The sequence below is a fragment of the Gamsiella multidivaricata genome (genome assembly GCF_025024155.1).
Source record: "Gamsiella multidivaricata strain RSA 2152 chromosome Unknown BC939scaffold_20, whole genome shotgun sequence".
Classification (NCBI taxonomy): Eukaryota; Fungi; Mortierellomycota; class Mortierellomycetes; order Mortierellales; family Mortierellaceae; genus Gamsiella; species Gamsiella multidivaricata.
In genome coordinates this window covers 335,744-350,009 of record NW_026251728.1, presented here as the reverse complement: position 1 = coordinate 350,009, position 14,266 = coordinate 335,744, and the positions used below count along the sequence as shown (strand labels likewise).

The 14,266-nt window shown below is 48.0% G+C and overlaps 3 protein-coding genes across 3 annotated transcripts; 1 reads left to right on the top strand and 2 right to left on the bottom strand.

Annotated features, from left to right (window-relative positions):
* Window positions 1–113: 113 nt before the first annotated feature.
* On the bottom strand, window positions 114–4,916 carry BC939DRAFT_395221 (uncharacterized protein; the record flags this gene model as incomplete). Its single annotated transcript, XM_051552212.1, has 8 exons — window positions 114–339; window positions 433–669; window positions 766–911; window positions 1,007–1,365; window positions 1,466–2,401; window positions 2,497–2,831; window positions 2,933–3,317; window positions 3,407–4,916. 8 exons carry the CDS (start codon window positions 4,914–4,916, stop codon window positions 114–116), a joined length of 4,134 nt encoding a protein of 1,377 aa, XP_051414021.1.
* Window positions 4,917–9,478: 4,562 nt separating this feature from the next.
* On the bottom strand, window positions 9,479–10,526 carry BC939DRAFT_109705 (uncharacterized protein). Its single transcript, XM_051549908.1, has 2 exons — window positions 9,746–10,526; window positions 9,479–9,530 (listed from the first exon to the last, which is right to left on the bottom strand). Exon 1 carries the CDS (start codon window positions 10,268–10,270, stop codon window positions 9,812–9,814), a length of 459 nt encoding a protein of 152 aa, XP_051414020.1. The 5' UTR covers window positions 10,271–10,526; the 3' UTR covers window positions 9,479–9,530; window positions 9,746–9,811.
* A 1,844-nt stretch (window positions 10,527–12,370) lies between these two features.
* BC939DRAFT_446376 (uncharacterized protein) lies at window positions 12,371–13,453 on the top strand. The gene is made up of 2 exons (XM_051554948.1): window positions 12,371–12,756; window positions 12,866–13,453. Exons 1-2 carry the CDS (start codon window positions 12,703–12,705, stop codon window positions 13,229–13,231), a joined length of 420 nt encoding a protein of 139 aa, XP_051414019.1. The 5' UTR covers window positions 12,371–12,702; the 3' UTR covers window positions 13,232–13,453.
* Window positions 13,454–14,266: the final 813 nt, after the last annotated feature.

Genomic DNA, 14,266 nt, shown 5'->3' with positions numbered 1-14,266 from the left:
AGGATAGTGAATGTGCAGCAGAGGCCTATAGATATGTCGCCCGTACACGTTAACAATAATTCAAAGAAGTCCGTCTCACATAGCCATCAACTTGGAGTAAGACAATTGCTGACTTACATCTTTGCACTCATAAAGAGACTGAGCATCTTGCCGCGCTGCTTCTCCCCGTACCGGTTCTTGGCCAGCACACCCTCCCCAACGATCGCAATGACATCGGGCACGAACTGGTGCTTTTCGAGAACCTGGTGCAACAATGATAGACTGAGATTCACCACTGTGTTATCCGCCTGGCGAACCTGGACCACACAAACCACGGCCTGATCAGCTTGAAAGACAATGCTATACGACAAACGAAAAAAGAATACAAGACAATGTTGGTCAGTCCTGATCTTTGATCAATGGCACTTCGTGAATCTTTGTGGTGAATATTACCTTCCGTTGGGTGCAATATTAGGGTGCGCGCGCTCAATGGTCGCCTCAATATCCTTGGGGAAGTGCATAAGTCCGTTGATCTCAAAAGTCTCTCCAATCGAGCCCAGGACAAACAGCAGACTGGTTGGCTTGCCACCATTGAAGCTTTCCTTAGAATAGTTCCAGAGGAACCCAACCTCGCCTGTGCGGACGTAATTAATCCTGGCATCTCCTCCGGCGATTGTTACGTTGTAACGGCTGTTGACATCCGACGGCGACGTTGGCTCCGACTGCGGCTTTTCTGAGTTGCCGTTGGGCGGGAACGCTTCCACGCTTAGCGGCGATGCGTTGGACAGGCTGCGTCCGCCATGCTCACGCGCCGCACCCTGGTAAGATTGGACGTTGGCGTCGGACGAGACCCAAATCTCACCAATCTCACGCGACAAGCAAATCTCTCTCGTCTCTGGGTTCACGATAGCGACTGTAGTTCCGCAAATGGGCTAAAGAAAGGAAATAACCTCACGGTTAGCGATGCGCAATAGGATCAACAGAACGCTAACAAAAAAATGCTCTTTTCTCACAAAGGTGCACTTACAATGCCGCTATCTTCAACCCAAATACCGGTAGGATCTTCTTGCTCCGTCGTGACCTGGATGACTCCTCGTCGCAACGACTTAAGAGATAAGTGAAGTCGCACAGGTTCGATATTCATGTAGGATCGCGTTGTCACCATCGGGTTGATCATATGTCCAAACATGGCATTGATAACGGTCTTCTCCAGTCGAGACTGTGCGAACCGCCTCTCGATCGCTTGGTTAACCTCTGTGCGGGGTCTGCCTTCAGAGTTCAACAAAAAGTTCTTCACTCCAGTGAAATTAAACGACGACACGCTGACCGGTTCCGATGCGTTCATCGCCTGCTCCAACATTGCATAGTTCAAAAGCGCATCCCTGGCTATTTAATCCGCGCGAAAAGAATACGAAAAAAATTATCAGTTTTCCGTGGCACTCAGAGATCGGAATACACAAAAGTGCAAAACGGCCTTGGTCCATACCTCCGTGTCTTTCGAGCGCCTCAAAGTAGATCTGAGGGTCCGTTGTAAAGTCCGAATACTGGATCATCACAGTCGGCGCTCCGACGTACACGCCTAAAGCACAAGAGTACAACAGCCCAATACCAGAGAACGATCTCCAGCATGACAAGATTGGTCTACCAGTTTTGAATCGGCACTGGACCTTCTGTGCCCTGCACTGAGCCATCAACGCAGCATGGCTCACTTTCACCAAGGTTTGACGCATGTCGCTCGAGTAGTGAACAAAGACCATCGCTGGCGCAGTCTTTGCGAGCGCAACAGCGGGCGGCGCTATGTAGCCGGAATCCTTGCCCAAGTTCTTACTGAATTTGGGCGCCTTCGATACATTGAAGACCGTTGGAACGCTGGCATCCTGTCGTGGTCCAATGCAGGCTTTGATGTGGATCATAGTCGTCTTCTGCTTCATCAGGTCGTCCGTAGCAGTGTTTCCGATCAAATGCGATACCTTGAGTTCTGCCAAGAGTCCCATCAAGAGGGTGATATCCTCATGCAGACGCGCTGCCTCAGGTAACTGAACAGGAATCGGGACAAGGCCGAGGAGCCAACATGCGTAGACCGTTGCTGCAAATTCGACTCCGTTCGGGAATAGCAACACAACCTTAGCTCCAGTCCTGAAACCGCCACGCTTCTCAATGTAGTTCGCAATCGAAACGACCTTCATGCCGAACTTGCGGAACGTCATCCCTTTGGTTTCTTTGCCACGCCCGTCAACTCCAACGAAAGCAATCTCGTCCTGATTCACAACAGAACGCCAAACAAGAATCTCTGGCAGACTGCTGAACTGCGATAAATTAATTTTGGTCTTTTCGTCCAAGACTTCCTTAGGATAATCGCAGCACGAGAACTGCACCATGCGCGTATGTGAGGGTAGGGCCGCCTCACGAACAGCAAGTGCCTCTGTAGAAATGGAAAGTTCCACGAGCACCATTGTTAGTATTCGAAATAAAATAATGATGCCCATTGCAAGGCCCGGAGTAATTTATAGTGCTTACCGACACCCCAAATGCCACCAGTGGCATCGTCTCCGAAAGGGATATTAAAGACGGTGTCATCTACGGAAGTATGGATGTGCATCAACCTCAATCGGCCGAGCTCAAACATCTTGCGGCATAAGACCGGGTGTAGTACCCGCTTCCCGTTCTTAAATGCTCGAGGGAGACTTCCTGTCGGGGCAATGGCGATGGTGTAGAGTCGCAGTCCGTGGTAGTCCAGCATTGCCTGCTTCGCAAAGTCCGCTAATTTGACCAGATCGCCACGTTGACTCCTGGGAGTCTCCGCGCATATCACTGGCAGATGCTCATTATTGACTATGCACTCGAACGCAATACTATTTGGAAAACAAACAAAAAAATAGAGCTCACAAAGTCAGTTATTTTGAAAATCCCATCCTACGCATGAATTGTGTCAGTAGAGTACGATCCAACGTACCAAGCCGTAAAGCCGACAATGCGATCCAAGATTGTGTTGGAAAGATCGGCAGTGTAATGGTAATCAAACTCGACGATTTCGGGATGAACCAGATCCACGATTTCCTGCTGAATCCGGTCCTCGTACAGTCCGAAAATCACCACACGGCCTTCGATCAGTCCACCAAGAAGACCGGTTCTCAAAAAGCCGGCCGGTACGGGATCGTAAACCTCAGGGATCATGGTGTCCACTGGAACGATCAATGGCAAGGCGTGGAAAATGGACTGGGAGTGTTTGGGTAGCTCCCAGAATCCAAATGCAATTGAAGGTGAGTCGATCCAGATCTCTCCGACACGATTAGGTTGGCACAATGCCGTAGTCTCCGGATCCACAATAGCCAGTGTTGCTTAAAAAAAAATGAATTCATGTTAGTAACGGCATCCAGCTCCACGTTTTTCCTGATACAAGCCGCAAGAATCACTGCACAATGCTTACCTCGAGGCATGGCGTAGCCAAACGCGCCAACGAGGACAACACCACGCTCAGACGCCCGCAGAAGCGCCTCTTCTCCAGTGGCAAGGACCTGAATCATGTTACTTTTGAGTGCACCGCGGTCCAGTAGATAGTGACAAATGGTATTCGAGGCTGGTGGGTACCCCTGTGGTCGACGTCGCGTTCCTGGCTCTGGTAAGGGTCCTCTTGGAATCTCGTACTCAAACCCAAAGTCGATCACATCGGCGCCTCTTGGGAATACCAAATGGTCTCGCATACTCAAAATCATGCCTCCGTGCTCCGGCAAACTCGACATTGGAACAACAACATGCTGAGGGTTGGGAACGCCCAGGTCAGACAAAAACTCATTGGCGAACTGAAGATCCAGTAGCGGCTTGACCATCACGGCATCAATGAGAAAAGTCTCGAGGCATGTAAGACCGGGCACCTCCTTCTTGGCCCCATCTGTGGGCCTGAACCTCAGCAACTCGCGCACGCCCTCATAGTCTCCTAATGCCAAGGTGACACGGTATCGTTGTGCGCAATGGGCCCAAAGACCCGGTGTGTCCGTGACGCCACTGTGGATAAAGACCGTATGGCTTCCACGATAGACACCCAGCAGACCACCAAGTACAAGACCCACTTGCTGCCGTGGCTCAAGCCAAGTCAGCACGACATCAGCTTTCTTTGTCTCCACAGGAGTCGTACTCAATCGCCGTGATGGAGAAATGGGATTGGTTGGGGTTGAAGGTGTCTTGATATCTGCAGGGGCAGTATGGGAACGGGGGGTGAAAGGTGAAGGCGAGGCTGGAGCGGCGCTGCAGCCCCTATTAGGGTTGGCGCCGAGTGATTGCTTGATGGCGTGACATTGTGAGAGCACTGTCCTATGGCTAACAGCGACGCCTTTCAGTTCGCCGTTGGGTGCTTTGCTATATTCGATGTAGGCGAGGTCGGGAAACTCAATGTCGGGCCAGCCATCCTTCTTCTTTGGATTCCAGCTTCCCATGGTGTCGGTCTTCCACCAAGTGACGCCAAGGGGCCAGTCCACGCCCTTGTGCAAGGCCAAGTCTTTGCTGAGTGCCTTGTGGTTGTATTCCGTTGTCAGTGCCAGTTCCGCTTTGGTGTAATTCAAGATGTAGGTCATCTCCGCAAACTCCTCGATGACATTGATCGGTACCGCAGTCATTCCTGCCATCATGCATCCATAGAACGCCGCCAGAAACTCCATGATCTCCGATTTCCTATAGACGAGGGCCACACGGGAGCCTCGGCGCAGCTGTGTCTTTTCGAGGATGGTCTGACTGATCTTCTCTGCTCTCCCGTGCAGCTTCTCCCATGTCCACGAAGAAGTCTCTCTGCCTTTGATATCAACGACAGAAAACGCCTTTGTGTTGGCCATGTACAATCCCCGAAACCTCAAGACCTCCATAATGCTCACAAAGCGACTCATTGGGGTCATCGTGGACTCGTCAACCGCCTGTTCCAGGATCGATCGCGGCTCCAGAGGCAACATCTGCTTGCCTGCCAATTCTTCAACATTAATCTCAGGTCGCTCGACATTTGGCAGGTTGGTTTGAGGTCGCCATGGCATATCATTGACCACTAATATTTCCAATAGAACAAATAGAATAAGTGTCAGAGCCGATCATTCCACTCGAATGATTTCGCACCCCCCTCATTGGCAAAATACTTTAATGGTTTCCCTTGTGCGTCTGCTCTCACTTGTGAAAAGCGGGATAAGCATCTTATCGCCCAATTGATAACACCATTGCGTGAAGGAAGGACTTAATTAATCTCAATATTAATTCAATTAATCGTACCTGGCGGAGATATGGGGCCGTTCTGAAAGTTCTTTGGCCGCGCCCGGCGATACATGTCATCGTAGGACGGTCCATGCGGTACTTGGGCTGGAGGCAGTGGTGGCCCGTACCGTTCCATGACTATCATATTGAGATTGAGGGGATAAATATAAAGTAAGGTCAGTCAGTAGCTATGGACATCGTTCAAGACCGCGATTGGTTTCAGTTGTGTGGGATGATATCCAGAGCGGTTCTGCTTACTTGGTCGTGGTCCTCGGTGGTGGACTGCATCATGTCCGATGGGTCGACTCCCCGGGTGAATGTAACCATTGTCTCTGAGATTCGACATGCTTGTTGCTCCGCGGGGAATCTGATAGTGGGCCTGTTGCATATTGTGCATCTCCCCGGACGTAGAACGAACGTGGTTCCGCGTGGTGTTGATAGAAAGCGAGGCCATGGGGGCTGTTGCTGTTGTTGTTTCCTCTATGATGGAAAAGAGGCAGTGGGTCGAATGGATAATAGGGTGGGATGGTATGCTGTATGTTGTGTGTGCGCAATTGAGTGGTGTATCTGGTGTGGATGTGTGAAGGTGTGGTCAGCGAAAATGTATGTTATGCAAGGTAATAAGCAATAAACGAAACTCCAAGCAATTGGCAATAAGCAACAAGCACACACGCACAAAAAAGCTGTGGATGGGGCAATGACGAAGAATCGTTTACAAACAAAAAAAAAAAGAAAGGAGAATGAATCATAAGGGTGATGGGCGGGTGTGGATACTAGGAAATAATCGATATGACATAACAGGGCACAACTTGACTCCCTTTTGTTCCCTTCAACCCAGCCTTTTAAACGATGATGATGCCTGATTGTTTGGTGTCCGATAACACAAGTGTTTTCTTGCTCAAACGTGCTGTATATAGCGTGTTGAGTGTGTACAAAACTTGTGTGTGACACCAAACAACCACAATCGCTGCTGCAAATGCGCCAATGTGTGTAGAAAGCGTGAGTGTGTGCTTGGGAGAATCAGAGAGCGAAGGAGGCAAAGTAAAGGTTTGAATCAAGTGAGGCGGAGTGGAACGAGAATGGAGTAATCAGCGTAAAAGATGGAGTGAAAACGGTCAGTCCCTCCTTCGTTCTGAATGTTTGTTTGTGATATAATGGATCTTCTCTTCAGGATGAAAAATGTTGACACTGGAGGAGGTGGTTCGTGCCGCGGTTACCCTTCGCGCAATCCTTTTGTTCCTTTTTTTTTCTGATGCTATTTTTATTGAAGACATGGACATTGGGACATGCCTCTGATCTGAGAGCATGAGCGCGCTGGATTTTGATTTTTTTTTCTTCAGGCCCCGGATACATGGAATGTCCTGTGCTGTCTCTGCCTCCACCTCTGTGTTATCTGTGTGCAATCCTGGTATGTTGTCTTCTTGCTGAACCTCCCACCCTACTAACGCCTAGGCTTCCTCTCCTTCCAACTGCCCCAGTATCGGAGAATTACATCCACAAAGACACACACACTCCTTCGCTCGTTCTCTCCCCGCAAAGAGCGGGGAAGAGGGGGGGATGTAAGCATCTGTGCGCGTGTTTCGTCTTTATTTTCTGATTTTCAGGTACAATGATAAAACTTCTGGAAATAAGGGCAAGATGGAGTGTGCTATCCACCCAATGGCAACCAATGCCTATCGCTGCTTACCTGTTCAAACAAGACAAGAGAGCGCCAGCATGAATGAGACAAAGGGGGATCAGCTGCGAGAACACTTGCTGATTAGCTGTGAATAAAAAATGGTAATGGCAAATATATGAATATGGATATGATATGGAATTGGATAAGGATATGAATATGGATGGATTTGAATATGGCAAATGAATAAAACAAACAGAAAAAGTGCGCCTTCTCGGTGCAATGGGTTTCACGATTCGATTTCAAGCGGAATGGATTCGTGAAAGAAGAGAAATCAATGTTCAAGGATGAGGAATGAGAGTGGGGAAAGAACCAACGATGAGAGAAAGTCGTGAAAACAGGGTGTAGAAGTCTGAGAAGGTGGAGAGGGCGTGGGTTGGGAGAAGGAGTGAGAGAAGAAAGAGGACGACCAAGACCAAGAAAAACCTACCAAACAAAAAACAACAACAGCAGAACAACAGAGCAGCGGAGCAAGGGAAAAAACGAAATTTAGACCTGCAGCTGCACAGAAAACAATAATAGAAGCGAACACAAGTTCCGAAAAATGAATCGTCCTGCTCCTGTTTCTGCAAGGCCATCATCGTTAATCGACCAGATAAAGCAAGCGAGCAACGGGATGATCCTCCGCTCGTTATCGTTTAACTATTCACCACCGATTATCTCTCCCGCAAGACTCAATTCGCGAGAAAGGACTCTCTCTCGCCTTGACTGATGACAACAGCAACGCGAGAGAGAAACAGGTTGTTGTCTGCATAGTATGCACTTTTGTCTTGCTTGGTCAGGGTAAAGCATTGCTGTATCCAATCGACACAACAGAAATTCCGAACGAATCAGCTAAGCCAACAACTATATCTGAAGGAGAAAGTTGAACACCCAAGCGAAGGTCTTGACAATGCCTCTTCCGTACGTCGCACTTAGGATGGTGAACTATGTGGTAATTCTGCTGGCCCAAATGGATAAATCCCAAGACCGGATCCTGTTGTTCATCACCGACCGAGGGTTGTTTCCCTCTTATCAGCTCCCTCTTTCCTTTCGTCATGAAGCATTTATATCCGTGCCTGAAGCGTATATTTACGCCCGAATCTGCTGCCTGTCTGCAAGTAAACTTCAGACTACGAGGATGATCCATAAAAAGACTTGCATGGTCATATCCGTTTGCAGAGGTGGCAGCAAGTGAGCAACGTTTTGCATGTCCCGATTCTAGCGTGTATGCAGGGTTTTTATTCTTACCGATGCTGAAAATGGTCCACGGCCTTATCACCGACAACATGTGTGTATATCTACGACATACCGATATGCTAGCCAAGTACCAGGGCGCCAGGATGGATGAGCTATGATACGTTGCTGTTCTGTCATTTCTAAAAATAACAGTATGTGGAAGGCCATGAATGGTCTCTGTGCAACGTGCGCTCCAATGTGCAAACATGTTTGGTGAACCAAAGCATCGTGATCAAGATGGGCGTATCATCACAGCCTGCGCCTGACAACTTTTTGTCCGCCAATCTCAGGGCGCTTCCTCCTAATGCCTCACTACGCGGCATCCTCATGCCGCAGGAATTCCCTGTTTTGATCCCGCTTGCTTAATCGCCCTTTCGCTAGGAAATATGCTGCTATCCTCAGGACCGCGATAAAGTCCAGCACTTCCACACACAGTCTGAAAATATTCAACAGGCACTCCGTGCCCGTCTTTATTGTCGTAATTGGAGTGCGCGCATCCAGAAGTGGTCCTTATCGCGCCTTGACGGGCATAGTTATCGGAAGGATCACATCGCTTCCTCATTCTTTCCATATAGGTATGGAGATATCGAACGGGGAATGACTGAAAGTGATTAATACCTCTGCATTCCTGTATATTCATCCACTTTCTCATTGACTTTTTAAGACATAATTGCATGAGGCTCGTAGACGCTCGAACGCGTCGCATCCCTATGAACTTGAATCGTTAAGAACAAAATTTATCTCCGTCAGAGAATAGAAACGATGCGGCAGGATATGCATCACGTGTATAGAGCGATGCTTCCTGGTTCGAGAACATGGCTCTTTGAGTCCATTCTCGTTGCGCATTTCCTGTTCCAGAGAAGGCCTCTAGGTCAAGAACCCCTAGGAGATGGAGCCACAAAGTAAGATGTGTAAATTTTTTTAATCTGTGTTCTCATAGTCAAGCTCCGATGTGTTTTCTAGAGCTATCAATGTTTCTAGGCCACATCAGACTATATCTTCCATGTGAATTCAATCTGTTGTTTCCATCTCGTATTTCTTTTGGTGATTAGGAACATAGACTACTTCGAAATCGCTTTAGCGTTCGTTAACTAGCCGCGACAAGATAATCGAGGGGATGGCGTTTGCATGGTTGCCGTATAAGGCCAAGTTCTCCGCTTATAAAATAAAATCTTGTCTTGTGAACAGACCACCCAAGCATACTTTCAGTCTGGGGAGCTAAGACTAGTTGCGACTGGCCAGGTTCGGTCGAGCGTAGACTAGACTAGGGTCTCCCACTGGTTCCACAGAGGTCTAAGATCCACTGGAACGCTGTTTAAACTTGAAACTAGGGAGAATCTCGCGACGAAGGGGTATAGAGGGCAAGGGGACAGCGGAGGAAGTGAGTGCGGCAATTAGGACGAGAATAGATGTGTAGATGTGGCCTAAGGGGCTTATACAAATGTTAAGCATTAGGATGTGCGGGATATATGAAAGCAAAAGAGCAGCGAAAAAACTAAAGTCTGCCCTATCGATTTGTGCCTCTCCGCCTTTCAGCACTATGAATCCTCCACAAAGCAAATTAGGTTGAAGAACCTAGTGGGCTGTGAAGCAAACCCAATTGACCACGAACGGTGAAGTACTGAGAGATATCGCTTCATTATGTACCATGATTGGACGCCTAGGAGCGGCGAGGATGAAAAGATAACTTGAAAAGACACATTCTTCCTCAGTTTAGAAACAACTGCCCACAGGGTCGTGAAAACGAGAGTAAGGCTGAGGCGGTAATTGACGGATCAGTGCTGAATGAACAGCAGACAACAGTGGACTCGATAGAGATTGTGATAGCGAACCAGATATGTTAGACCTGCAGCCTTGGCAAGCGCTTCGCCCAACTCTTGCACCATCCGATTTGAGATACGCATCAGTCTTGTGTTTACCGCACGGACAGAAGGTGGACTTTTGGATTGGTACGAGTCCATGGCCCATGGGATAGCGGAAACACGCCATTGCCACTAACGAATAACGTGCTTGCCAGGGAAGAAAAGGTGACATTACTGTCACAAGTAAAATTCGCCATTTTTGCCGCAGGTTACTGCAGAATGTGGAGGGGAAGGGGGTGAAGATGCACACAAATACACTTCTCCTGGGATGAGAAATAGCGGGTCTCTGTAGCACTAGAATGGTGAGCATCGCATGATACAGCAGGAAAACATGCGAAAGTGGTGAAATATATGCCACATGCTACAATGCCATGGCACTGCGGCCTGTCTTTGGTAGACAATTGCTCCTCTGCAAGATCTCCTGGGCGAATATACATAGTATCCCTGACCTAAGCAACGTAGTTACCCTGCTCAGTTGCAATATCTGGCCATGAACCATGGCCACTTCCAAATGTTAATGATAGCTTAGACGCATACACATGCATCAATGGTTAAAGAGACACACCATCTGATGCCAGCGCGTATTTCTGAATGAACCAGTCGTTGGAGCTCCCGGAATGTAGAAAGACCCTGTCCATTGTTTTTTTTCACGTTAGGTTTGTAGCCCGCTGTTGTTTTCTGGACACATGCATACCAAAAAGATATCCGTCTAATAAAAGAAAACCATCTGAACAATAAAAACATGAGGGGATCGGCTGATGCACTTTATTTTCAGTTAAATGAAAACAAGGGCCCCTGGTGAACGGGTGAGCAAAATGAGCCGTTAGAGGAAAATGTGGGTGACATGGTCAAGAAAAGAACAGTGGTTGGGAGACAGGGTAAAGAAAGGAAGAAGAGGAGACGAAAGGAGGTGGAGACGGCATAGGATCGATGAGTAAGTGGTAGAAAGCACTAGAAAGCAATAGAAGGCATTACCAAGCAGCCAATGCAAGGCCGATGAATACGCTTCAACTACAGTCTTTGGCGTCATTTTCGCGACCATACGAGCGACAAAACATATACGTGTCACCCAGCAGCACAACAGGGGCTATCGGAGCAAACAATCACACATAGTTGTTTGTGTTCATTCATTCAGGCGCAGCTGAAATGAAATGAAACTCATCTGGCATTCTATTCAACGCACCGCCATTGCCACCAGTACGCAGTGCATGGAGGATTCTAGATGACTGAGCATTCAAAAAGGAAATTATTAAAACTGGTATTCGTGGCGGTGAGGAAGTTCGATGCGGCAGCAAACACTGTGCTCCCATCGATCGTCATCGAAGAAAGCAAAGGAGAGACACGGGTGCATCATCGGATGGCGACCGGGAGAGTGCGCAAGACGAACCAGGCTGAAGGGATTGTGTTTCTTTACAGCGGCGCTGTTTGTGTTTCTGGCGACATTCCTCGATACTCGCATCCTATTCGCTAAATCTACACACGGAATTATGTCCAAATACAGACCGGGCCGTAACCGATGACTTTATAGGAAATGATGCCTGTTTTGGACCTGGAAACAAAAGGTTTGTTATATTCAACTTTTTCGTGATGTCTTTGGAGCTGAGGGACATGCCAGGGGGCCCAGCCTCAAGTAAGAACAGTAACAACAGTAACAATAAAGAAGAAGTGCAGGGCAAGGGAAAAAAGTGCCTTACAAACACCTTGTGCAGTTGAGCTGCGGTCGTGGCACGTCTGATTACGGTACACTAAGTCAATGGAGCATGCTGCGACAGGCGACCGCAGCCGACCGCAGGCAATCGTGCTACTATAGGAAGAGACGCAGTACGATAAAAGACCGTGATCGTATTGAGGGGACATAGTCGGTTTGAACTAATGGATCATTGACCACAACCAGTGAAAGAATATTGTGGTGGTACGTGCTTGAGCTCACGCCATCATGGCAATAAAGGAAACACCACATTGGCCCTCTTCTAAGAGACGTCTTACTTGGCTTGGACTACAGGGGAAGATGGGAGGGTAAAAAGTGTTGCGCCCAGTGAAGGGGCAAATCAAAGTCGTGCGAATGGGCCAGGATGGGGGGATGGTGCTCTTTGCTTGGCTGCCGCTGTCATACCCAGCAAAAAAGAGTTTTATGAAAAGGACAAAGGACAACTGAGCAAAGCAGTGCGGGGTGGCAAGGGAGGGACAGCAAAGAATGACTCTTCGAGTCGGGTAGCCAAACGGACGAATCACAGGCAAGAACTGGGCAAGAAAGCTGGGTTAGTCATGAAGGGGCGACATTTATAATTCGCAAGTCAAATGAGTAATTTGTATTCTGTTCTATTGAAAAGAGTGATGTTTGTTATTCTATCTTATTCAGTAGTATTATATATGATACGACAGTAAAGAATAATACGCGATTGTTGTTCCTGGCCTGGCAATTCGTTATTTTCTATTGTAAAAATAAGCACCTTGATTGAATGGATCACAACATCGTGTTTGCTTGCCAAGTATGAGTACCACTCGACACTTTATTCCTCATCCTCGGCCTCAGCTTCAGCCTCGACCACTGATATAAATACTACCGCCCTCTTCCCCACATCCAAGGTCTTTTTTTTGTTCATTACAGCACAAACCACTCGACTTTCAATTGCTACCACTGCAAACGACACAGAGCCCCTTCAGTCTTTCTTTCTCTCCTGGCAACCATCCCTACGCACCTACCATCTTTTTCTCTCCACACTCACTCACACACCAATAGCAATGGATCTCAACTGGTGCCCCGTCTGCGAACAACACATCCCACTTGCCTGGGAGGTAAGTTTTCGATTTCCCATGCTTTTGCACCACCATAGCATAAACACATGCACATCTTCGAAAGACCGTTGAAAGCTAACGCCTACTCTCTCTTCCTTGCCTCTTCTAGTCAAGTCTTTACTGCTCTGATCGCTGCAAAAAGGCCGATGCTATGGCATCGCACCCAGCACTCGGCTACACCTACCCTCCTGATTTGCAGACCTTCCCTCGTCAAAAGACCTCAACCTACTCGCCCTTGTCCTCGCCAACATTGACCAGTGTCAGCTCTTCAGCAGCCGCCTATTCGTCTCCACCAACTTCGCCCATGACCAACTATGTCTACAACAAGACGAGCTCGGGTCGCATCTCCCCTCCTGCCTTCTCCTTGGGTCACCCCGCCGACGTCGAGTCGCGCCGCAAGTCTCCAGCAGGGCCTCAGTATACCATGACGACGACAATGAGCACAGCGAACAAGAAGGGTGGTTTCTTCTGGTAGAACACTCCTTACCAACAAACTAAACCCCTTGACCACTTTGCTGTATATAATCTCACTCTTCGATACCGTCGGTTCGCTTTTTCGCCCTGTACATACCATATTCCCAGGAAAAAAAAACCAAAAAAGCCAAAAAAAAAAAAAATCATCATCATCATTGTAGCTCTGTATCATAGAAAACTATTACAATAATAATCAACTTCGCAAGAAGTACAATCAAACATCTGTAATTATCCAAAGATGCATTTAGTCTTATCAGTTTATTTTACAACCGCTATTGGACCCTTATGGCGCGAAAGAAGAACGGGCCATGTAGAAAAGGGGGAGAGATGTCTGTTTTATCACACTTTCAGTATGTCAAAAAGGGGGGACTCTCAAGGAGCAAGGGGGTGCAGGAAACTTGAGGGCCATTTCAGACATCGACTTCAAAAAAAAACGCTTCCATGAAGGCACATTTAGCAATCGTTGCCCTTGGACACAGCAACGCCACAAGAAGAGGTGCTATTCCGCTAACCATGCAAGACATTTTTTTTGGTTGGGTGAGCGCAACATGTTGGGCGCAATGGCTATTGAGTGCCCCAGAAATCGGATGAGGGTCAGACCTGTTCCTCCTCCGCCCGCATAAATCGCTATTGCCTGGTCCAATTGATCCACGTTCTGATAATCTTTTAAACGACACGTACAGCGTGAAGAGGAAGTGACCCTCTCGTTCATGCTGTTCATTAGCACGTCTTACAACACCCGACATGAAAAGTAGCGATCATGCCCAGTCCACGCACACGGACCATAGGCCCTGGTTAGGACCCAGGGCCTGTTTCACCCTGCCTGGGCTAAATGAATTTCTTACGGAAGATCCACCTCATGGCTGTTACTGTATATACCCATGAAAAAAACAAACTATGCAATCCCCAGCTCTGGCCCATGTTTTTTTCTTTGGTTACATGTACATGTGTGTCTTCTCAAAAAACTGATTGCTGGAGCTACTTACGTACAAATATGTTCCTTGGCCCAGGCATTGTCTTATTTTGGCACTGACCA

Bases quoted from the DNA above. Each gene is read 5' to 3' on its own strand.
- BC939DRAFT_446376 (XM_051554948.1), top strand. From the start codon at position 12,703: ATGGATCTCAACTGGTGCCCCGTCTGCGAACAACACATCCCACTTGCC. The intron at 12,757-12,865 runs GTAAGTTTTCGA...TGCCTCTTCTAG, and splicing joins ACATCCCACTTGCCTGGGAG to TCAAGTCTTTACTGCTCTGA.
- BC939DRAFT_109705 (XM_051549908.1), bottom strand. From the start codon at position 10,270: ATGCTCACCATTCTAGTGCTACAGAGACCCGCTATTTCTCATCCCAGG.